The sequence below is a fragment of the Rhinolophus ferrumequinum genome, chromosome 12, assembly GCF_004115265.2.
Source record: "Rhinolophus ferrumequinum isolate MPI-CBG mRhiFer1 chromosome 12, mRhiFer1_v1.p, whole genome shotgun sequence".
Classification (NCBI taxonomy): domain Eukaryota; kingdom Metazoa; phylum Chordata; class Mammalia; order Chiroptera; family Rhinolophidae; genus Rhinolophus; species Rhinolophus ferrumequinum.
Window position 1 is genome coordinate 79706201 of NC_046295.1, and position 23647 is coordinate 79729847.

The window sequence follows — 23647 nt, forward strand, 5'->3', positions numbered from 1 at the left end:
TGGCCCCAGGCAGAGATACCATTCTGGATTGCACAGGTTACTTGAGTTTACTGCAGGCCTAATTCCTCAAAGATTCATACCACGTCCAAGGGACGGAGGGGATATAAGTGAAACTGAAAGTTTCATTAGGAGCTTTCCAAGGGTTTGGACAAGATTCTGCTGGGATCTCTAACAGAACAGAACAAAAGGGCGGAGGGGGGGGTCCTGCTGAGAGCCTGGGGGGTAGACAACTCGGAAAGTGCCACCGCGAAGCTCACCCTGATGATGCTTCTCCACCAGGTTCTAAGACTCTCCCTTGGGTTGGGGAGACAACAGTCATTAATTTGTACTTGCTTCTTTTGATGGCTGCTCCGAGGAAGTCCGTTTCAGCATTCCGGCCCCTCCAAGGGAGGCCTCAGCAATGCTGGCTTCCAGACATGGCGCTCGCTCCCGCCAGCAAAGCCATCCATCATCGCGTGCGGACGGCTTGCTTCCTAAAGGCCGCATATGAGGAGATGCCAATGAGGGTATTTGCATCTGCCGTGCTGTGTCAGGGCCGCCACGCAGAGGCACTGCTGAATCTGGACTTTCCTTCCACACCCCCACCTGCTTCTCGTTCCCTCTGCATCGATTGCAGATTGAGTCCGTCTTGTGTAACCAATAGCTGGTGGCTTGGTCGGCATTTTTTTCCTTTTAATTATCTGTATCAGGTTTAATTAAACCAAGGTGTGCCTGACCCTGTCAAATTATATCAAAACAGGCCTCCCTGCTGCATGAGGAAAAACATCAGCATAAATTATTGATTAATCTTCATTCAAACTAATCTATCAATGACTTTCTCTGGCTGGGTGGACCTGGGGAGGCCTTAGGTACTTCAATGCGAACAGCACTGGGAAGCTTCGCTTCAAAGAGATCTGAGACTCATTCCATAGCAGTTAGTCACGTCGGCAGCCAGTGGGGGGCTGCCCCTGAAATCCTGAAGTTCAACCATTCACTTTGGCTCCAGTTCAGCAGTGCCTATGATGGGTCCCGTCTAGTTAGTGAGCTCCATCTGGTCCCTGCTATGGGAGGGGGGCGGGGGGGGGCACAGCTCAGTGGGGGGCAGGGGAGGTGACAAAGACAGACACATACGCAAATACATGACATGCAGATATAATTTGCCAAGTGCCACAGCAGAGATATTATGCAGTAATATTGATAATCATACAGAAACCTATGTAATCATATGGAGGCCTAATGTTTTAACTGAGTTGGAGAAGACATCAGGAAGAGCTACATGCTGATAAATTTGAAAGTTAACTGAGATAGGCAAATATTTTTAAAACACAAGTTATCAGAACTGTCACAAGAAAAAACAGTTATCTATTAAAGAAACTGAATCCAAAATTAAAACTATCTGACAAAAAAATTTCCAGATGGTTTCACTGGTGACTTCTACTAACCATTTAAGGAAGAAATAGCCCCAAACTTACACAAAATCTCCAAGAGAATACAGAAGGAAGGGACACTTCCCCACTTATTTAATGAGGCTAGCATAACCTTAATACTAAATCTTGACAAGGACGTTACAATGAAGGAATATTATGGGTTAACTGTTCTCATGAAAATAGATACAAAAATACTTAACAAAATATTCGCAAACCAAAGAAAACAATATCACAACTAAGTGGGATTTAGTTCAGGAATGCAAGGTTGGCTTGACATTCAAAAATCAATCATAACATAACAAAGGGGAAAAAATATGATCAACTTCATGGATGCAGAAAAATTATTTGATGGAATTCAATACCATCCATGAAAAGAGAGCTTCTAGAAAACTAGAACTAGAAGGGACCATCCTTAACTCAATAAAAGATAGATACTAAAAATCTACGGTACACATCATACTTAATGGTTGATTTCAGGAAACTTCCCTTCCCCAAGCCTGAGACTGGAAGTGAAACCAGGTTTCACACAATCTTCACTTTTCTTCTACACTGTCCTGGAACCCTTAACCAATGCAATAAAGCCAGAAAAAAAAGTATAAAGACAGAAGGGAGGAAAAAACTCATTAGTTATAGATGATACCATCATATACATTGGAATTCCAATAGAATCTACAACAAACCACCAGAATTAATAAGTGAATTTAGCATGATTGCTGGAAACAAAGTCTGTAAACTCAGTTGCCTTATGCCAGAAACAAACAAAACGGAAACAAAATAGAAAATAACATTTGCAATAGCATAAACAAATCAAATACTGAGGGATTAGTCTATGGAAAGATATACAAGACCTACCACTGTCCTGAATAAAGCCTGTCGCGTATTTCACAGCATTGTACCAGTGCCAATTTCCTGGTTTGGGTATTGCACTGTAGTTATGCAAGATGCCACCACTGGGGGAAGCTGGCAGAAGGCTACACAGGACTCTATACTCTTTCTGCAACTTCCTGTGAGTCTATCATTATTTTGAAATTAAAAGTCTTTAAAGCGTGCATATGCTTTGATCGAATAATCCCATTTTCGTGATTCTAGCCTAAGGAAAAGTTGAAAATGTACTCAAAGGTCTGGCTAAAAGCATACTGTATTCACTTGCTAGGGTTGCCATCACAAAGTCCCAGAGACTGGGTAGCTTTAACAGAAATTGAGTTTCTCAGTTCTGGAGGCGGGAACTCCAATACCAAGGGGTCAGCAGTTTTGGTACCACCTGAGGCCTCTCTCCTTGGCTTGCCAACGGCCACCTTATAAGGACACCGGTCCTATTGGATTAAGGCCCATCTGACCTCATTTTACCATAATCACCTTTGTAAAGACCCATCTCCCAGTAGTCACATCCTGCAACAACGGAGGTTAGGACTTCAACATATGAATTTTGGGGGTGGGGGGACACAATTCAGTCTGTAACATTCTCTCATCCAAGCACTGTTTCTAGTAATGAAAAACTGAAAACCACCTCCATGTCCCCTAATGGGGGACTGATGGGGTGAACTGAGGTACACGTATATGATGAAACTCTAGGCAGTTATTTAAAAAGATATAAACATAAGCTTATTAATGTTCAAAGATGCTCAGAGGAGGCTGGTGAGTAAAACAGCCAGTTACAACAAGGTATATAATAATATAACCTGATATTTGGGAAGCAAAACATCCGTCTCTATCTGGAAGGCTTTCTATCAAAATGGCAACTGGGCTTCTGAGTGCTGTGATGATGAGGGAATTTTATTTTTTCTTTGTGGTATTTTTTATTTATTGCCTTTTAAAATAATGAACATGTATTATTTAATGCAATGACTTTTTAAAAACTTATTAAAAAAAGAACTTTATAGCACATTTTATTGCCCTGGGAATTCACTAGAGAAGAACATGAGGAGAAATTCCAACAACCGACAAGGTTCTTATTTGTTAGCAATGGAAATTGTTTCTTGCTGATTTAAGCAGAATGAGTTCATTAGAAGGGTCTCTCTCGGAGCTTGAAAGAACCACAGCCAGGAGCACTGGCTTACTGAAGACACTGAAGGCGCTAAGCATGTGATATGGGTGCCCCTCACTACCACTGCCACCTGGGCACCATCACACCTGTCTCTGGAGTGTCATCACCCATCACCCATCACCAGGCCCTTGCTTCTCATCAATTGCCCGGGTCGAGGTCAGGGTGGGTGCTGCCGATGGCTGAGTCTGGGTCACATCTGCTATGTTTAGCTTTGAAGGTGGAAGGTGGGCTCTGCCTCCTAAGGGGGAGGCCTCTGCAGACTCAGGAAGGGGGTTCAGGTGCCTTGACCAAACAAAATGGCACCCTCGGCCCTTAGGAACTAATAGCAGGGGCCAGGCAACTACAGCTAGAATCTGGCCCAATGCCTGCTTTTGTACAGCCCATGAACTAAGATGGTTTTGCATTTTAAAACAGTAGTAAACACCAACCAAAAGAAAATTAGTATTTCTAGGCCTGGGAAACTTTTATGAAATGAAAATTTCAGTGTCCATAACCTTTATTGGCACACAGCCATGTCCGTTTGTTTATGTATTGTCTATGGCTGCTTTTGCATGATGACTGCAGGTGAGCAGTTTCGACAGAAGTGTGCAAACCTGTAAATATTTACTATCAGGCTCTTTACAGAAAGTTTGCCAAGGCCTGAGCAAGGGCAAGGACCCCTTCCAGCCACAACCACACCTAGTTCATTGTTTTTGGTTCATAAGGACCAAGGGACCTTGCAGGGCTCATGCCCAGGGTGGGATGTAAGACAGCTTCTCAGACAGCGGCCAGGTCTTCACATTCTTGGGGTGCCGTGAGCATGTCTCCACTGTCTCTTGGTCTCCTTATCAGAACTGCTACCACCTGTGTCTTTACCTTCTTCTCTAGAGCTTTTCTCTGTAGCTCAGTTTCTGCTTTGTTGCAGTTTCTGATTCCTTGTCGCTCAAGCTTGCTCCTGGACTTTCCCGGCCCCACACTCCACCTCATGGCCCCCTTTCTCTGCCTCTTTTCAGCTTTTCTCTCTCTGGTTGTTCTAGTCAATCTAGGCAAAGCTTCTCATACCAGGTCGCTTTGTGGGTCAGTGCCCAGCAGGGGCCTGGCCACTCTGTCCCCTCAGCTGTGACCAAGGGGGTAGCTGTGAGATACACGGGGGGGGGACATGCACAGGGAGATGCTCCCCCCTTTGAAGATGCCAGGGGTGGGCAGATACCCCCACGTCCAAACAAACCATGGAGTGATGCAGACCACGATGCATGGCTTGTGCATATCCAGATGCATTTAGAGGCCTGGAGGAGGGCCACGCAGGGCTGCTAACAGTGTGCCAGGCACCCTTTTCATGTATTCAGCCATTTACTCCTCACACAACCTTGGGAGGAGACTGGTGGACTGGCCAAGTCTGTCTCCGTTTCCTCTCAGCACATAGCTGGATGACATTTCCTAGCCTCTCTTGCAGATCCATGGAATCATGTGCTGAATTCTGGCCATGGAATGTGTGTGAAAGTGATATATGTCACTACTGGGTCTGGCTCATGAAACCCTCCTTGTGAACTCCCTGCTTTCTCTTTCCAGCATTTGCCAGCTGGATGTTGACACCAGGGCAATGTTGGGAGCTACATATAGAAAATGGAAGAGTACCTTTTAGCCTGGGTCTCTGAGTCACTGTATGGAGCCCCTCGTGGCTGGGTCCCTGAGTCACTGTGTGGAGCAGAGCTGGCTGCTGACTGCACTTTGATGAGTGTAGTAGATTAAAGAGGTCACAAATTCTGTGAACTTCTCCCACCGAAAGGAGGGGTCTATATCCCCTCCCCCTAAGTTGAGTGGCTTGTTACTGCTTCAACCACTAGAAAATGGTGGAAATGATACCAGTCCATCTCTGGGCCCACTCCACTTCCTGTCTCTTACAGCACACACTCTTGAAGCTCTGAACCACTGTGTGAACAGTGTCCACCCTGCTCAAGGGATCACACGGAGACTATAAGGAAAGAACCCGAGACCACATGGAGAGGGAAAAGGCCAGTGGAGGCCAGCCTTCCAGGCATCTGTGCTAAGGGAGGCTGGTGAGTAAAGCCTTCAGGCTCCAGACAAGCTCTGTCACCAGATGAATACCATGAGTGTTGTCAATCAATGCCACATAGAACATAGATCACCCAGCCAAACTCTGCCTGCTCCCTGGCCCACAAAACCATGAGATTTAATAAATGGTTGCTGTTTTAAGCCACAGGTTTCAAAATAGTTTTTTATTTTATTTTAATAAAGCAGTAGATACCTAGAACAATGAATGAGAAATAAATTTCTATTATGTCATGTCATTAATATTTTGGCGTTTGTCTGGGTGCTGGTGTTACCTTAACTAATTTGTGAGATGCTGTTATAATACCAGGCACATATTATAGGTGAGGCCTAGGACATCTAAGTAGCTGGCCTGATATAATGGACAGGTGGTAAGTGATACAGTGAGGAGTCTACTCCAGGCAGACTGACCTGGGTTATCTCAGTCATCTGACTCTGCGTCTGGCTGTCTGGCTGGGCTTGACTGCTGGGTAGGTCCAGGTCTGCTTTACTGCGTTTATTCCGGGAGCAGCTCTTTTCAAGGTAGATCACCCAAGCCCAAGAGGCGAGCCCCACTGTGTAAGCACAATTCAAGCCTGTGCTCACGGTGGGTCTGCTAATATCCACGGGCCAAAGCCAGTCCCATGGCCATGTCCAAGGTCAAAAGGTGGAGGAAGTCCACTCCACCCACCACGCGGCCATGACCTGGGTGAGGACACACAGTACTGCTGCCAGGAGGGGAGGCATCGGGACCAATAGTTCAATGCATCACCAGAGGCTGAGGGCAACACCGGACAGGAAGATGAAAAGAAGGTGGCTTCAGGCAGAAGGAAAAACATTTGCAGACCTCCTACTCTTCTTAATACTTTACTTCTTGTGTGATGGCCACATCCCATCTTGGTATTTTGTCCATTCTTTGACATCAAGGGTTCTCATCCCACTGGGGGAGGTGAGCTGTGAGTCCCCTGCCTGGTCCCAGGGGACCCTGGCCCACCCCGACCACTGCTGCCCAGGGTGCATCTCCCATCTCCCCCATGACACTGGCTGCCTCCCTCTCCCAGGCCTCCTCTGGCTGCCATCTTCTTCTCACTGCCCCCCTCGCAAGCATGAGCAGCCTTTGATCACCTAAAGATTTCCAGTCCTGTCTGAATGCCGCTGTCCATCGCAAGCCCAGTGGCCCCAGGGCAGATGAAAGGTGTCACCCGGCCCTCCTCCAGCCAGAGGGGGATCAATATACCAGTTAGCAGACTTGTCAGAGGAAGCTTTGAGAGAAACGCAGGCTCCAGAGGGAGAGGCAGTCCTTACAAACGAAGGTATTTTTAGCTGAAGACTTTACTAGAAGAAAGCCTGTGTCAGGCCGGAGAGGGCCTGTCATCTGTCAAGGGCTGAGGTTTCTCCAGAAAGGGGCGGGAACCCCAGAAAGGCCTGAAGAGAAACCAGCTGGGGCTTCTGAAGAACGTGTGAAAGTGTTCAAGACTAAAGGATTCGCACTTCTCGACCTTCAGCTTTTCCAAGTGTAAAAGCGAACCTTTCTGTTAGGAACAGCCATGTTTTCCCATTAGAGAAGATGCAGTGTCCGGAGCTCTTCTCTCATCCCAGGGGTGTGGAACCTTCTGGGTCCTGGACCCCTTTGATGGAGGATGTAGACCTTCCCCCCATATCATACAAGTTTGCTGACGATGCCATTTTGTTTGTCACAGAGCCTTGGAGCTGAGAGAGACCCTTGGGGTCCATGGACCCCTGATTCAGATGGTCCCCCTTTATCCCCGGGGCTCGTTCTGGCCGTCACCTTCTCGAGGTCACCTAAAGATTTAAAGATTTCCAGTCCTGCGCCACTCCCCATGGCAGGCACAGTGGGGACTCCGGGCTTCCCGCTATGCTATTTGCTCTCCTTCCTGTGTACCCCACCCTCTGGGAAAGGCTGCAGGCGACGGGGAAGGCAGGGCTTTGTGAACCAGCTCCTCTGCTGTGGGACTCACCTCTAGTAGGAGGCAATGGGGGTGCCAGGGGCGCGGGACGGGGCGCTTGGCCCGGCCAGCTCCCTTCCGCTTCCTGGACCAGCCTGCTGGTATCCCACAGATGCTCGTATCGCAGCTCCTCTCGCTCAAACACCACCTGCTCCCCCAGGCTCATTTCAAATGCCACCACCTCCAGGAAGCTCTCTCTGATACCCCGGACCCTCTTCTGAACTTCCTGTAGCCCTCTGTCTGTTCCCCACTGAGGGCCTCGTGACCCCACTGGACTGGATGTATTCTGAGGGAAGGGCCCACGCCAGAAGCGGCATCTTTGGAGCACACAGCCCTCTACTTCATAGCTTGTGGCCTGGGATAAGTCCCTTATCTGTCAGTCGGGGTGAGATGATGGGCAGGGGGAAGGTTCTCCTAGAGATGGAAGGGGGGGAAGCTGGCCCGCCTTGCTGGGCTCCAGGCAACAAGGGCCTGAATTTAGTAGGGCTGTGGGCACCGGGGTGCGGTGGGGGCCATGCCAGGGCTGGGTGGGGGGGCCCGAAGTTCTGGCCCGTTCAATACCTGTGGCCCCCCACTGGCCAGACACCAAGCCCTGCGTCCTGCCCTGACCCAGGCCAGAGCCAAGCTTAGGGGCGGGAGGCCAGGCACAGCTCTGGGGCACGCCCTGACTGCTAGCTCCCCACGAATGGTACTTCCGGTCGGTAATGAAACCTCGCTGGAAGTTGTCAGGTTCTGTGTCTTCTCTTCCTCTACACCCCTCGACCTGGGGGGTCCTCACAGAGGCCACCCCCATTCTCCACTACACCGGACTTGAAAGGGAAAACACGCTCACAACAGCCTCACGAAAAATTCCAGCTTTTACGACAACTAATTATCTGGAGGTCAAAATGGATCTGAGATTTCACTTCCTACTTCCCTCCTTCCTCTTCTTTAAAAAAACGAAACATCCACCCGTTTCAATAGCGGGCTCCTCTGGGGGTGGCTCAGGGTGGAGCTTCGTCCCATGTCCCCTCATCCCCTCGGGAGATGCTGCTGATTTTGCCAAGTATGGCCCCTCCTCCTTCCCTCTGAAGGACGACCCCCTTCAGCCTGGAAACCAAAACCGGGTTGGGCTAACAGTGGGGGTGCTTTGCTTTACACTGACACCCAATTACTGTCAGAGCCGCAACCAATAGCAATACTAAAACAATAGCAGCTAACGCGTATCAAACATGTTTGTTCAATCTGCACAAACTCTAGGTCTCAGGCCTGTCCAGGAGCCTCCCAGCCTGCGCTGGCGTGCCTCTCTCGACAGGGAACTACCTGCCCGAGCCGCTGAGTTAGGTAAGAAAGTCCAGGCATGTGTGTCCGGCGTCCCCCAGGCAGTGCTGGCCAGTGCTGCCCCGCTGCTTGCAGACGGCCGGTGCTTCTGGTTGTAACTGCCGAAACTGACTTTGGCATCTTACACAGAAAAGGGTGGGATTGGAGGGGTGTGGGAAGCTCCCAGAACCGACAGGCGTAGAGAATGGCAGGAGCCGAGGCTGGTGGGGCAGCTGGAACCACAGCCCGGCTGCCCCAGGAACAGCTGGGCAGGCTGCTGCCTCCGACACCCTGGACTGACGCTGGGGCTGCCAGATGCCCGCTCTCAATTCGCCCTGAATCTTGGCTCCATTTCCCCCCAAGTCCAGAGCCTCCGATTGGCTGAGTCAGGCACAAGCCCTGCCCTAGCTGTTAGAGTGGCAGAGGTGGGGAAGAGCGGGGCAAGAGGTGAGAGGTAGGGCCGAGTCCTTCGAGGACTCACAGCCTGGGGTCCCTGAGCCGGGTAGTGAACCCCTGCTCCCAGGCAACACACAAAGCACCCATTTTCCCCGTTTGCTGTGCTCGCCAGGGCCCAGGCCAGAGCATCAAGTCCGCACAGATTTATGTGACACTCTCCTTCCCAGGCACAGCCTCCTCCCATCACCATAACAACTCACATCCTGTACTAAGCAGCGGGTGTCTGGAGGGGCAGGAAATGAGCCTATAGATGCGATGCCCACCCCAATGGTGGCTGGCGGCCCCGGGGACAGCCTCGGGATCATTTCTCGTGGTTTGGCCTCTTTAGTCGTGTTTCCTGATAGTCTCAGCAAACCCCACATCTTGGTACCTAGGGGCCCTGAATGACTGGTCCTTCCCTCCTTCCCAAGGTCCGACAGCTAGAGGCAAGATGAAGACCCACGTGACATCTGTCCCAGAAGTGGCAGCAGAGAGGGACCTAGGACCCCAGCTTTTGCAGCAGAACGAAGGAGTGACCCAGGAAGGAAGGGGGTGTCACTGGCTGGCCTGATCTGTGGGAAGGGAAACTCAGGACACTGAAACTGCTCTCCCAGCGGGAGCCAGGAGATCACACAGAGCACAGTGTCTGCTTCTAAGGATGATGCACGGCCAAGCACCTCAGTCTCATCCTCAAAATCCCACTTATTCAGTCTGAGAGGCAACATGGTGGTGGTTATGAACCTGGGCCCTGCAGCCAGGAAGACATGCAGCAGCCCCAGAGCTGTGTGACCTTGACCAGTGACAACCTCTCTGAGCTTGCTGTCATTTGCAGAAGTACCTCAGGGCACATGCAGACAAAGGGCTTGTAGTGAAGATGGAGAGATGCTGCCCACATCATCTGCAGCAAGGACCTGCCTCCCGGCTGCAGGAGTGTGGTCAGCAGACGGGCCCCAGCTCTCAGCTCCTCCAGGTTGGGCCTGGGCTGCCGAGACCCTCCTCACCTAGGCCATGTCCTCCAGGGATAGTTGGAATCCAGTGACTGAGAGAAGCAGGGGCGTCAAGGTCCAGCCGCTTGGACCAACGTGGGACACTTGGACAGAGTGCTCATCCCGAGCTCCCCGCTGGGCTGGCTGAGACCCCATCAGTATCATGGTTCAGCCACTCCCTTTGCCCAGTCCTGCTTCCTCCTGCTCCCCTTCACACGTGCTGATCGCTAATCAACATCTTGCAGCTCATCTCAGCACCTGCTTCCAGAGAAGCCAACCTGCAGCAACGTCTCACATCGTGCCACGTACACGGCAAGCCCTCCATGCGTGTCCTATTACACCACCACCACCACCACCACCACCACCACCACCACCACCATCACCACCACCACCACCACCACCACCATCACCACCAGCACCACCACCACCACCATCACCACCAGCACCACCACCACCAGCACCACCACCACCACCATCACCACCACCACCACCACCACCACCATCACCACCACCACCACCATCACCACCACCACCACCACCACCACCATCACCACCACCACCATCACCACCATCACCACCACCACCACCATCACCACCAGCACCACCACCACCACCATCACCATCACCATCATCAAGCCTATCTCAACTCAAATTTATCAGGCTGGAAGACAAACAGATGAATTCAAAATTGGGTGGAAATGAAACACCAAAGGCCAAAACAAGGTGACATGTCCAAAAAGCGGGTGAAAAACCTTGGAGCGGGGAGGGCTTGGGCATCTGCCTAAAAATGGCTGAGACCCTAATAGCCCAGGAGCCAGAATGGGCAGTTAGAAATGTGCATACATTGAGGTAAGAAAAGCAAAAAAAGCAATGGTTTAAATGGGAGGTGATGTCATTGGTCACACGTGTGGCATTTGATGTCTCACTTTAGGTGATGGCGATGTTTGCAGAGCCAAATTTTCCCCGAGCTCAAATGCCAGCTTCTCGCCTGGCGCTCCTGTCGATGATGCCGCCCATCCAAGTTCACGGGTGGCAGCTCATACTCCCCAGCTCATACAACTGCATGAATCAGGGCTTGGGGGAGTTGCAACTGGGACCAGAATATCTTGGTATTTAGTAATGGTGAGAAAGGACGCGAATGCAAAAATCAAAGAACTTTGCTGCTAAGTGCCTGGCGGAAGCTGTGTTAAGTGGACCTGGTGCTTTCAGCAAATTCCACTCAGCCCTCCCTTGAAATTGGCTGTGAGCGATCTTGCTGGGTGATGGTCGCAGAACCATCCGTGGTTGCTCAGGGGGCTGGAGGGCAGGGACTGCTCCGGGCTGCACGTACCTGGGAGAGAAGAGCCGCAGACGCAGACGTGGTTACGGGACACATCTGTGTGGGTTTGGGGGAACCGCCTCAGGGTAGGAGGAGATGCTTCCGGCGAGACCCCAGGGAGCAGCCGCTGGTGACGGGCAGATCCACGGCAAAGCCCCCTGTTGCTATTTTTCTGTAGGAAAACGTGGGCGGTCCAGAACATGCTGGCTGCCTGGGTGATGGCAGGTGGCCTGCACAGGGCATTTCCAGCCGTCTCTGGCTCCACTTCCGGAACAGAAGCTCCCTCCCTTAACGCGGACCTCAGGAGGGCCTCAGAGAGGGCAAGCGGCGGCCTCGCTGTGCCATCCATGGGGCAGGGAGCGGCAGAAATCCACCAAGACCAACTCCTCTGGCAGCACAGGCGTCTCCCTGTTCCAGCCTGAATCAGGCCCGTCCAGGGAGTTGGGGGCACAGCTGGTGGGGTCTGACCCACGCACACTGACATCCCTCCGGGGCATACTCAGCAACACGCTCCTCGCCCTGGTGTCTTAATCCCTTCATACCTGGCACCAAGCTCCCTTTCCTGCTCCCAGGCCACCGGAGGAGCGAAGAGACAACTGGGTGGGTTTTACAGGGTGGACATAAGGCCCCACTACTCTGCTCTTACAGGTCTTCAGGTGGAGGCACAGCCCTCAGGGCGCTGCACTTAAGGAACCACCTCGGGGGGCCTCAGCCTCACCTAGACGACGAGATCAGGACTCTGAGCTGAGGCTGTGATGGGATGACTTTTGGGGGTGTCGGGAGAGGGTGAATATATTCTGCAGGTCCATTTGCGTCCGGAGGTAGAGTGTGATATGTGACTATGTCCCCAAGTTTCTGGCGTGCCCTTCCCACCGTGTGGTGTAATTCCCTCCCCGACTCAGTGACTCCCTCTAATGATAAGAAAAAGAGCAGAAGAGATGACGTGTGAGACCAGGTCGGAAAAGGCACTGTGGGGTTCTGCTTGTTCTCTGGGACCTCTCACCCTGGGGGGCACGCTGCCATGCCAGCCGGACACGAGAAGCCCTGTGGAGGCGCCCATTTCGGGAGCCACGCGGGTGTGGAAGCACGTCCCCCACCTCAGTCCAGTCTTCTGATGATGCCATCTGCCATCTGACTGCAACTCCCAGACCCTGGGGTGGAACCATTCGGCAAAAACAGACACTCCTGAATCTCTGACCCCCAGAAACTGAGACGGTAAAAGTCTGTTCCTCAAGCCCCCAAGATTGGGGTGATCTGTTCCGTAGCAATAGATAACGAATAGAGTTTGGTTTTAAACAGGTCCTTGAAAGAGGAGATGTTTAGGGCTTGATAACAAAATCCCCCCAAAACCTCAAGGTAGTCTACTCAAGGGAAGTCGCATCTAAATCGAGGACCTGGTTTCTTGGAAGTTCATCTTCCGATTATCTGAAACCCACAGAATAAAGGTGAGTGGTGGGTAGGATGTGGAGAAATCCCCTGCAGTTAACAGGTAGGAGAGGAACACGTGGTACAGGAAAGGAAGAGAAGTGGGGGCCTGGAGTTAAAAAATTAAGGTCATTTGCTGCGACTTGACGGCTTAATCAGCCAATCAATACTGTTCACATGGCAGAAGGAGTTTCGGGAGTGGTGCGCTGAGATGAAAAATGTATGAGGGGACAGGGAGGAGACAATGAAAAAGCGAGCCTGTTCTATTTGTCCAGCACAGGCCCAGAAATGAAATCGGCCAGGAGGAGACTGGGAGCCACGGGGCTGAGTACAACTTAGAGCACGTGAGCCGCCACTTGCTCTTCACGAGGCGGAAACACGCTAATTAAATTGCTTTTCTTGACTAAAGATGGATTCAATAACCTTCAGCAGTGCTAAACAGCAGCAGAAACGGAAATCACGTGGGTCTCCGAGGAGGCTGGTGAAACTGGGGTGTTAATGATCTTGGGGAAGGCGGCCAACCTGACACAGGCGGGGAGCGCTCTAAGCACCGCGGGGCCGTGGGTGTCACCAAGGCAAACACCGCACCCAAGAACAGAAAACGACAATTCACTGGAACTCCCAATTATCTCCTCAGCAAGGTGAGAGAGAGGAACAGGAACACAAGCTCAGACGGGGGATTGTTTTACAAACCTAACTTCCATCGGGTATCCTTGTGCCCATTAGGGTCAAATTCAGCTGAATGTGACAGAAAACCCAGAACAGTGGAGGCTTAAATGAGATAGCCTAGTCCTCTTGCACATATACAAAGACCAGGGATGGATATCCAAGTAACAGAGAGCCAGAGCTCTACCTTGCTGCTCCGCCACGCTCAGCCTGTGGCCTGTACCTCATGGTCCAGGATGGCTGCGAGAGGCCAGCCGTCACACACACACAGCAGGAAGGAGGCAGGCGCAGAAGAGAACTCCCTCCTCTCACCACCCCCTTAAGAACACCACCCAGCAGTTGTACATAACCTGAGTCATATGTCAACGGCCACTCCCAATTGTGAAGGAGCTGGGATATGAAGTCTTTATCCCAGGCTCCAACGAGGAGCATTCTTAGAAAGAAGGAATGGAAGTGTGGCTATTGGAAGGCAGATAGCAGACTCTGCAAGTCCTGAAGTCAGGATATGTTCAGCCAGAATCAAAAACGATGTCTCAGGTCACAATAAGACACTGACCTTGAGTCCAGCGTGGGGGAGGGGAGACTGACCACGACAGCTCACAACAGAAGTTAAATCCCGTGGAATGAGCCACGTAGACTGACATTCAAGTCACGCTGCTATTCATGCCAGACAGTGTGAAAACGGTAAACTGTCGCTGGACAGCAAACAAAAAGCTTCCCCCGACCATGTCCTAGCAGTGAGGTCTCCAGTGTCCCTCAGCCACCCGATGTTTCAGTCACACTGCACTTAAGGGGCTGCGAGGCCGTCTGCAGCCAGGGCTGCATGGCTCAGGAAAATGTGTCGAGTTAAATCCTCTTCATCTTCCGTGAACCATGGATGTCAAGCCATAAAACAATCCTAGGTTCCTAACATCAACCTACAAAAGCTGGATTAGGTTTCGAGGGACAGAAGACACACAATAAACGGTGGCTTAAACAAGCCGAGATTACTTCTCTCACCTATCTGAGCCTGGAGGTGGGCAGAGAGGGCTGCCCTCAGATACCCCAGCCCGTTCCACCTTGTTCTGCGGGCGTGGCCCCTCTTCCCAAGACCACTTCACGGCCCAACAGTTCCACATCCCACAGCACGCAGAGGAAAAGCAGACAGTGGGCCCCGTTCTGGTTCTGAAATATGTGCACAGGTGCTTGATGCTCCTCCAGAGGTGGGGGCTCAAACCAGGGTGGGGAGTGTCCCCGGACACTTGTTATGGATGAGCAAGGTCAGGTCTCTAGGCCTTGGATGCCCAGACGAACTGTCAAATGCACAGGCTGAATTAGAAGGTAGCTAAGGTCCCTGCCAAGAGAGGGGGGAGGAGGGAAGAGAGAGAGAGGGAGGGAGGAGGGGGAGGGAGGAGAGCGGAGAGAGGGAGGAGGGAGGAGGAGGGAGGGGTACTTTACCAGCAGAACAAAGTTCATCTAAAACCCAACAGTTGGACTCAACACCAGAAGCACAATCCATAAATGAAAAAAGTGATAAATATATCCACTCTGAGAAAGACCCCATTAAGAAGATGAAAAGACAAGCTACAATTGGGAGAAAATATGTGCACATCACCTGCCTGACAAAGGATTCATATGCAGAATATACAAAGAACTCTAGGACTCAGCATTAAAAATACAATCCAATTAGAAAATGGACAAAAGACATGCACAGACATTTCACCTAAAATAATACACAGATGTATTATTATTATACAATAATAACAATAATTATTATTATACAATAATAACCAAGCACATGATAAGATCATTAGCCCTTAGAGAAATAGAAACAAAACCAAAATGAGCTATCACTCCACACCTATCAGAATGGCTGAAATCAGAAACAGTGACAGAACCAAATGCTGGTAAAGACGTGGAGAAACTGGACCCCACATACACTGCAGGCATGACTGTAAAACGACAGCTTGGCATTTCCTTGTAAAACTACACATGGACTCATTATATGAGCCAGCAAGTACACTCACGGGCACATATATCCCACAGAAGTGAAAACTTATTTTCACGTAGAAACACGTACCTGAGTGCTCATAACAACTTTGCCACAAATCACAAACAACCAAATGTCCTCCAACGGCTAAGTGATTAAACAGAGTGAGGGGATACATACCACGGACTATCACTCAGCAATGACAAGGAACGCACTACTGACACACGCAACGACTTGGAAGAACTTCAAGGAAATTATGCTGAGAGACAGAAGCCAACCTCAAAAGGATGCACGCCGTGTGATTCGTGAAATAAAATGATTGTGGAGATGGAGGACAGACTAGCAGTCGCAGAAGTGGGGGTTGGGGAGAGGTAGTGTGAGGGCGTCTTGCAGTGATGGTACAGCTAGGTCTCTTGCTGGTGGTGGTGGTTCCATGAAGCTACACCCATGACAATGAGCCACACGCAGACACACACACACACTCAGGCACATAAATGACAGCATATGTCGCTGATGAAGTCTGCATCAGCTCTGTTCATTGTACCGGTGTCAACTTCCCGGTTTGGGGATTGTGCTAAAGCTGTGCAAAGCTGGGGAAGGGTTCACAGACCTCCCTCTACATGTCTTCGCAACTTCCTATGAATCTGTAATTATTTAAAAATAAACACCCAAAACACCTAAAAAATCCAACACGAGATTCGTTGCCTAAGTTATGGTCATCAAACAGTGGAAGGCCACAGCAACACAAAACCCAAGGACGGACGGAATAAAGAAACAGAACCCTGAGGGCTGTGTCACTGCCACACACTCCGGAGGAAGGAGTTCGCGCCACGTTGTGTGGTGGTGGCTGTCGGTCATCCATCAGAACAGGTTCTCGTCTCTTCCACAGCAGATTTCCATTAGACCCACAGCTGCCCGGTTAGAGACCACATTCCCCAGCAGCCCTTGTAGCTAGGCCTGCCATGTGACTAAGTTCTTGCTAAGGAAGATCAAGTGGAACTGACACGTGCCTGTGCTGGGTCTGGTCTTAAAACACCCGTGCATGTTTTCCTTTTAAAAACTCGGAAGGTGTGACTCAGCTTCCACAGTGCAGATCACACCTCGGTCACATGGCGGTGCAATGGGATAGAAGGGACAGATCCCTGTGTGACCGCATGGAGCAGAGCAGGCCTCTGATCTGAACCACTGCCTCTGGAGCTCTTAAGTGGAAGAGAAGTAAGTGTCTATATCCTTTAAGCCACTGTATTGTGGGGCCTCTGTGTTAGAGCAGCTTAATCTTTGCCCAGTAGGGGAGGGGAAAAAAGCAGTTTTCAAAACAGTACACAGTCTGACCTTCTTTTCTACAAGCAATGCATGCACACAAACACGTCCATATGAAGGTCTGGAAAGACACACACCAAAGTGCTCTGGTAATAATTATCTCTTGCTAGTGGGAATTATGGATGTTATTTTCTTTGCTCTGCTTATCCACATTATCCAATTTTCCATAAAGGGAACACATGTATTCCTTTTGTAATGAAGAGAACAAGCCTATGATTGAGATGAGAGCCGAGAATCAGATGACAATGAGCCACGCATTAGGTAACAATGCACACGAGTGCACTCTCTGCAAAGTAGGGGCTCACAAAGCTTGCAGGCGTCCCAGGCTGGCTCCCAGGCTCGTGGCCTCTGACTGTCCTCCCCGCTCCCCCATACCTTCTTGCCCTGAGGGACACTCCACTGTTTTGTCACTATGGGACGCGGGAAGCGTGACACGTGACACAGACGGAGCCTGCTGCCGGCAGGACCTGCCTGTTCAGTTGGAGCCAAACCACAGCTCACGCCGTCACTGTCCCTGAGGATGGCTGATCTCCAGCTGAAATTTCAGACTCAATTAGCACCGAGACAGGCAGGAGGTGTTCCTGAGCAACTAATCATCTTAGAGCTGCCAGGATGGTGCTTTACCTGGGATGTGCCCACGAACGTTAAGGTTTATCTCTCCAAGTATTAATAATAGGGAGCAGCCAACCTGCAATTTGAAATTTAACTCAAAAGTGATTCTTTGAGCTTCCTTTCCACTAATTTAAGGAGCTGGGTCAGGGATGAGGGCAGGGGGTGGGGCGGTAGCTGGCAGAGACGGGGAAAGAAACCGGCTTGTTCTAGAAAGTGAAGCCTAATTATTCCTGAGCAGACGCACTGGAGGGCTGGAGGCTGGCAGGCTTGTTCACAGACCTCTGCCTGGGCTCACCTCTGAGGCACATGGCACACAGGCCTGAAAGAGCAGCTGCACCGGGCTAGTGGGCAAGTGGCATGGAAGCGGCCCACCCTTTTCCTACCCAATGCAGGACAATGAAAGTTCACCGAGTCTCGTTCAGCATGCCAGCGAGGATGCAGAAGCGAGGGGGCACAGAGAAGCAAGGGGCGTCATCACACTGTGTCCTGTGCTCTGGACCGGAGCGCCCAGCGATGCCTCCCGCCTTTCAAGCTGGCGGAGGCTCCAGCCCTGGTGAGCAGCCGGGTGGCTGAAGTTGACGTCCCTCCCCCTCCCAGCTGGGGTGACCTTAAAAGGCTCTCGACTTAGCATCAGGCCCACACTCTGACACTCTAAATGCAACGCCAACTTTGCACATTAACACGCAAAGGTCATCATTTCATGCCTGCAGCTTTCCGTCAGTGGTGTGAATTGTAAAAACATCACTCGGTACCAAAAGGCCACTTCCCAGTTTAGTTCAGGAAAGAAATCTGGACAGCCTTTCATGGACTTCCTCATTCCCTTCTGTTGGTTCCGACCAGCTGTCCTGTTGAGTCACGGTCACCTGGCCAGCAGGACGGGGCAAATGCATCACTGCTTTCTGGGACAGAGCCGCCACGTCTGGGCCAAGAGGGCGGCTCGGGCCGTTCTGGGTGGGAACACCTCGGCAGAGCGGGCACGAGTCCCTCTGCTCTGGGGACGGGGCAGCCCCTGGGTTTACGGCTGTGTGTCACCCTCCAGGTGCTTCTTCAGGTACAACAGGGAAAACACCACGTGCCCGTCTGGGATGGAATGCGAGAAATGTGAAGTGCCTGGCACAGAGCAGGTGCTGAGTGCCAGGGTAACCAGTTACACAGGACCTCATCGTCTGGCCCTGAGAGGACGTTTGGGTGGCACATGCATCGCCGACCATGGCCCTTTCTGCGGGAGGCACCAAACGATGATTCCGGGGCTCGGCGACCATGCTCACAGCACAGCAGGCCTCTGTGTCCCTTACAGCCTACCCCCTTGGGACTGAGCCCAGCCCACCCGCAGTTTCTGTTTCTGCCAACTTCAGGTCAATACATTCTCTGGACTTCAGTGGCGGGCACACGACGCCAGTCTCCCTCACGTCTGCCCCTTTCAGCACCAAGCACTAAGAGATTTGGCAAACCAGTCCATCCCCCTTCACCCCTCTCACCTTTCCAGACCTCAGAGCATTCTCTCTCTGCTTTCTCCTCTCAGGACTGAAGAATGAGGTTGTCAGCAATGGGAAGGCCTGAAGGCTGACCGGCCCAACCCTTGTACTTCTACCCGCCTTTTTAGGGAAAGTTGAAAAAAAAACAGAATAGCACGCATCACCCACATATTCAGTGTCCAGCCTCAGTACCTCACATCTCACGGATAATCCTGTTTCATCTGTGAGCCCCACCGCCCTCCTCCCTCAGCATCACTGAACTATCCGCCTCGCATCTTACAGAAGACGGGATGGGGTTCCAAAGGGGGAGAGGGGCTTGTCTCCTGCAACTGGGAGCAGGGCCAGAGTTCAGGCCCTGGCCCACGGGTGTCCGCACCAGTCACTGGCCTACCCTGGTCACACTTTTTGCTCTGGCCACACTCTACCTGCGCTATTCTTTAATAGTTTTCTTCCACGGTCTCACTTTTTTGCCTCAATACATTCTTTTAAAATGGAAACTTTGTATCACCGCCATAAACTGGGAACAGGCGTCATCTGCCACCAATAGAAGGTATCACTAAAGATGACACACAAAAAGAAAGCCATTAAGTTCTAAGTAGATGCTACTGCCTTCCCAAGGCTCTGAACTCTACTGAAAACAAGAGTCGGAGAAACCGCTGGTACCGGGGGGACCCTCTCAGATTTGCGGCAATCAGGATTCAAACAGTTAAAAATCCAAGTAGCTTTCTCACAACGTGGTTTACCACTAGCATGATTTCATCAACTGACAGAGGGCTATTTTTTCACACGTGAACATCTCTTATGTGTGCTGACAGCCAGCTGGCAGTCACAACGTACTTGTCATTTACACACGTTCCGCTTGGTCACTGCTGGTCATACTGTTGTCACTTTGCATGAACTATGTGCACCTGTAGTCCTGCACAGGTCAGTCCATTTGCCATTTAAATGTCTTCAAAAAGGTGTGCAGCAATGAGGCAAAATGTTATTATGGGCGGCCCCCCTGATCCGTGGGGGATGTGTTCCAAGATCCCCAGGGGATCCTGAAATAGCAGATAATAATGAACCCTATATACACTACGTTTTGTCCTATACATACTACCTATGATAAAGTTTAACTTATAAATTAGACACAGTAAGAGGTTAGCAACAAAATAGAAAATTGTAAGAATATACTGCAACAAAACTTACGTGAACAGCTTTGGGGCCATTATTCAGTAAAAGGAGGGTGGCTTGGACACAAGCTCGGTGACATGCTGACAGTTGATCTGGTGACCCAGACAGTTAGTTGTACAGCGCAGATACTCTGGACAACGGGGTGATTCACATCCTGGGTGGGATGGAGTTGGACAATTCTTCATCACCGTGTGCAATTTAAAACTTATGGTTTCTTTCTGGAATTTTCCATTTAATATTTTTGGACTGCAGTTGACCACGGGGAACTTAAACCGCAGAAAGCGAAACCGTGGACAAGGGGGAACTCCTGAATCTACCCCATGTCCTCGATTCTGTGTTTTCTCACAAAGCGACACATTAGCGTCTTAGAAGATACCCTAAGTCAGTGAAGCTGTGTTCTGCTCTGTTGCTGGAACCCTGAAGGGACTGCCTGTCACGTGACACAGTGAGGGTTAGGGCAGGAGATACTGCCAACCCCCTTGGAACAGATGAAAGAAATCCAGAGCGATGAAAGGCTGGTGTGACTGATTCATGTGTCACACAGGCTAGTCATTAAGCCTGTGCCATCGTTTAATTGGCAGTGTGTTTTTCTTTCTTAGTAGTTCATAAAATAATGGTGCATCTTACAAGCGAAGGCATCTTAAACGTGACGAACCATGGTGTGTAATCTACGTTCACCCGCTGTGTGGAGACACTCACTGGCCCTCCTCCTACTTCCCCAGGCTGGGCACTGCCCTGGGAGCACGTGGTTCTCAGAGGCAGGCCCCTCAGAGTCCCCTGGGACGCTGCTTCATCCTCAGGTTGCTGGATGCTACTCTCAGAGCATCATGACTCGGTGGGTCTGGGCTGGGGCCCGAGGATATTTCTAATCAGCTCCCATGACGTGACGCTGCTGGGCCACCCTTGGAGTGGCACTGTGCTATCGTTTGGCCCATCATTTAATCCCTTCATTCTCTGGCTCCTTTCAGCCTGGTGGGAGTACGTGGGGAGTGTCTGGGTGGTTCCAGAATCCTGGTAGGAACCACTCATTCTTTTGGACATCTCAGAAGGTGGCGTCTCTCTGGCATTGTTCATGGCAAAGAGTGCAATTTGTAGGGTGGGCTGGGCCGGGTAGGCTCTGGGTCTTCCCGGGACATCCTTCTCAAGAACTTCACCAGGTCAGCGCAGCCTCCTGTAAACTTAGGCTTTAAACGTGGGGTCGAGGCCCTGGATGAACTCAGCAGACTGGGCTGGAATCTGTTCATAGTAATATTTAGGTCAAAACTTGGCACAAACAAGCCAGGCACACCTGTCACGCCTGCTCATCTGTGTTCTAGCTGGTGACCCGGGCAGGTCCTTTTCCCTTTGGGGGACGTACGCTACTGGTTTAGCAAAAAGAAACATCTAAGCACTTTTTTCCTCAAACAGGACAATCCATTTTCAAGCCACCAGAACGTTTTTCAAATGGAATATTTGGCAACACTACATTCTCTCCTGAAGGCAAGAAGCAGGGGACATGTCTTCAGAAAGAACTATGTTTTATACGCAGACGGTACTAAGTTTTTGTTTTCTCCAGAAGACCCAGATCTACTCACATGTTCACCGAACTGAACCTAAGAAGTGCTTTAAGAAAGAGGAGACGAAGCCTTGTCCTGGGTACAAAAGGTTTATTGCTTTTAAAAATAAGTTACAAAACCAAACACCCCGCATGGCAGCAACATGTGTGAACAGGGCTCATACCAACCACAGTGGCTCATGGAAAGGACTTAGCACGGGGTCCAGGAGGGTGAATTCCAGCATCGCTGACACACTGACATGGAAGGTCATGCTCCCCAACTTCCTCATCCTGAGTTCCAAGGCGGTCTTCCTGGCCTTCCATAACGGCGCTAACGTGTCTAACCAGTCCCATGCACACAGAGGTGGACTGTTATTCCAGGGGCTCGGTCTTAAACAACGACACGCTGTTTTACAAAAGGGGTAGGGTGGGGGGCTGCATCGATACGGGGCAGTGAGGAAATGCCTGAGCATGCGTACACTTGGGGCTTGTCTGGGAAGGTGCTGCCCGGGGGTCTGCGCTGGCGGGGCACGCGGGGCTACTGCCGGCAGGTGTCGTGGAAGGCTTCGAGGGTTCGGAAATCCCTCCATGTGGGGGGAAGGCCGTCCTGCAGAAACTTCCCACAGCGTTGGCACGGGGCCTGGAACAGCTTTATGTAACTTCTTAACCAGGTCTAAAAAGAGAGTGAGGAGAGAAATGAAATAAATCGAATCCACGTGCTTCCAACGTCATCCTTCCTGTCAAGGCTAATGTTGTCGAGGACAGGGAACGAAAGCGCCCTGGGACTCCCAAAGGTGCCCTGGGACTTTACGGAATGCTGCACGTGGAATCCACAAGGTCATAACAGCTGAGTTTCAGTCCTGCCGCTCCCCGGCCCCGCCTGACAGAGGCAGTTTTTAAAATAGCAATTTCTGCTCTGAAAGGCAGGAAGTGCTCCCGGAGGAGTGGCCGTGAACTCCGCCCCAGGCCTGTGGCTCCGGGCGGCATGTAACCACGTTTCATTTGTGAGTCCCGGGTCTTCTGAATATTAGTATTGATCGTCTGCTGCTCACGGCCAAGCAGAGGCCATGCACACGTGAGGGGAGGCTTCGCGTCCTGTCGACTTTAGAATTCTCCACTGAGGTCAATGTGCCTTCTTTCTAATCCGATTTCAGAGGTCATTACTCACTGTCACACTGTGGCCCAACACACCTGGGGGGAGGGCGGGGACAACCTGGGGCCACCAAATAACACAATAAGCGGCAAATAACACCCTTGAGTGGTTCAGAGTGCAGACTTCTCTCGGGCATCATACATAAGGATGAGACGCACATAACTCAATTCTCACACTCAAGGAGATTCGCTACCAAAAAAAAAAAAAGGAAAACACACACAAGAAAACCACACACACACAACTCAAAGCCCACAGCAATAGGTAAGAAGTCCTCACTGGGACAGGGACACACGAATCTCATCACTTAATGACCTACATCAATAAGAGAAAATTGTTCTCTACAGAGGTTGGTGGAGTTTATTGACACAGATCCTTCTGTCTTCATCGCAGCTGCCCTCACGGTGGCAGACCGCCCCAGCGGTACTGCCCGTTCCAAAGGCTAGTGTTGGAGGTTCGGGCAATAAACACGAGGTCAACGGAGCATTCGGTTAAACAATTTATCCTTCGGTGCTAATTCAATTCAAATCCTCCCCAAATCCCAAAGTCAGTCACGGAAGGGAAAGTGGGCATTACAACACATAAGTTTAAAAAACGAGCCTTTGCATCTATTTAGGAATGAAGAGCTCGATGCAGACGGTTAACTGAATTGTTCTCTGGACACACAAATGAAGCACAACATGGACGGCTGTGCCAACCACCTGGGTTTGTGCAGGGAGGGGGAGGGGAGGCGCAGAAATGAGGAACGTATGCAGGCCCGGAGGCAAGTGGTGTGTGGAATGTTCCAGAATTAGAAAACCCCAGGCGGGAGCACCTGAGAGAGGAGGGGCCTGCCAACGC

At 50.9% G+C, this 23647-nt stretch overlaps 1 protein-coding gene across 2 annotated transcripts in view; it reads right to left on the reverse strand.

Moving 5' to 3' along the window:
- Window positions 1–21754: 21754 nt before the first annotated feature.
- The window catches only part of MED27 (mediator complex subunit 27), a 191358-nt gene continuing 189465 nt past the window's right edge, over window positions 21755–23647 (reverse strand). For both annotated transcript variants that reach the window (XM_033123817.1, XM_033123816.1), the window contains one exon: window positions 21755–22330. In XM_033123817.1, the coding sequence (XP_032979708.1) occupies window positions 22196–22330 (135 nt within the window). In that variant the 3' untranslated portion in view covers window positions 21755–22195. The remainder of the gene's footprint in view (window positions 22331–23647) is intronic.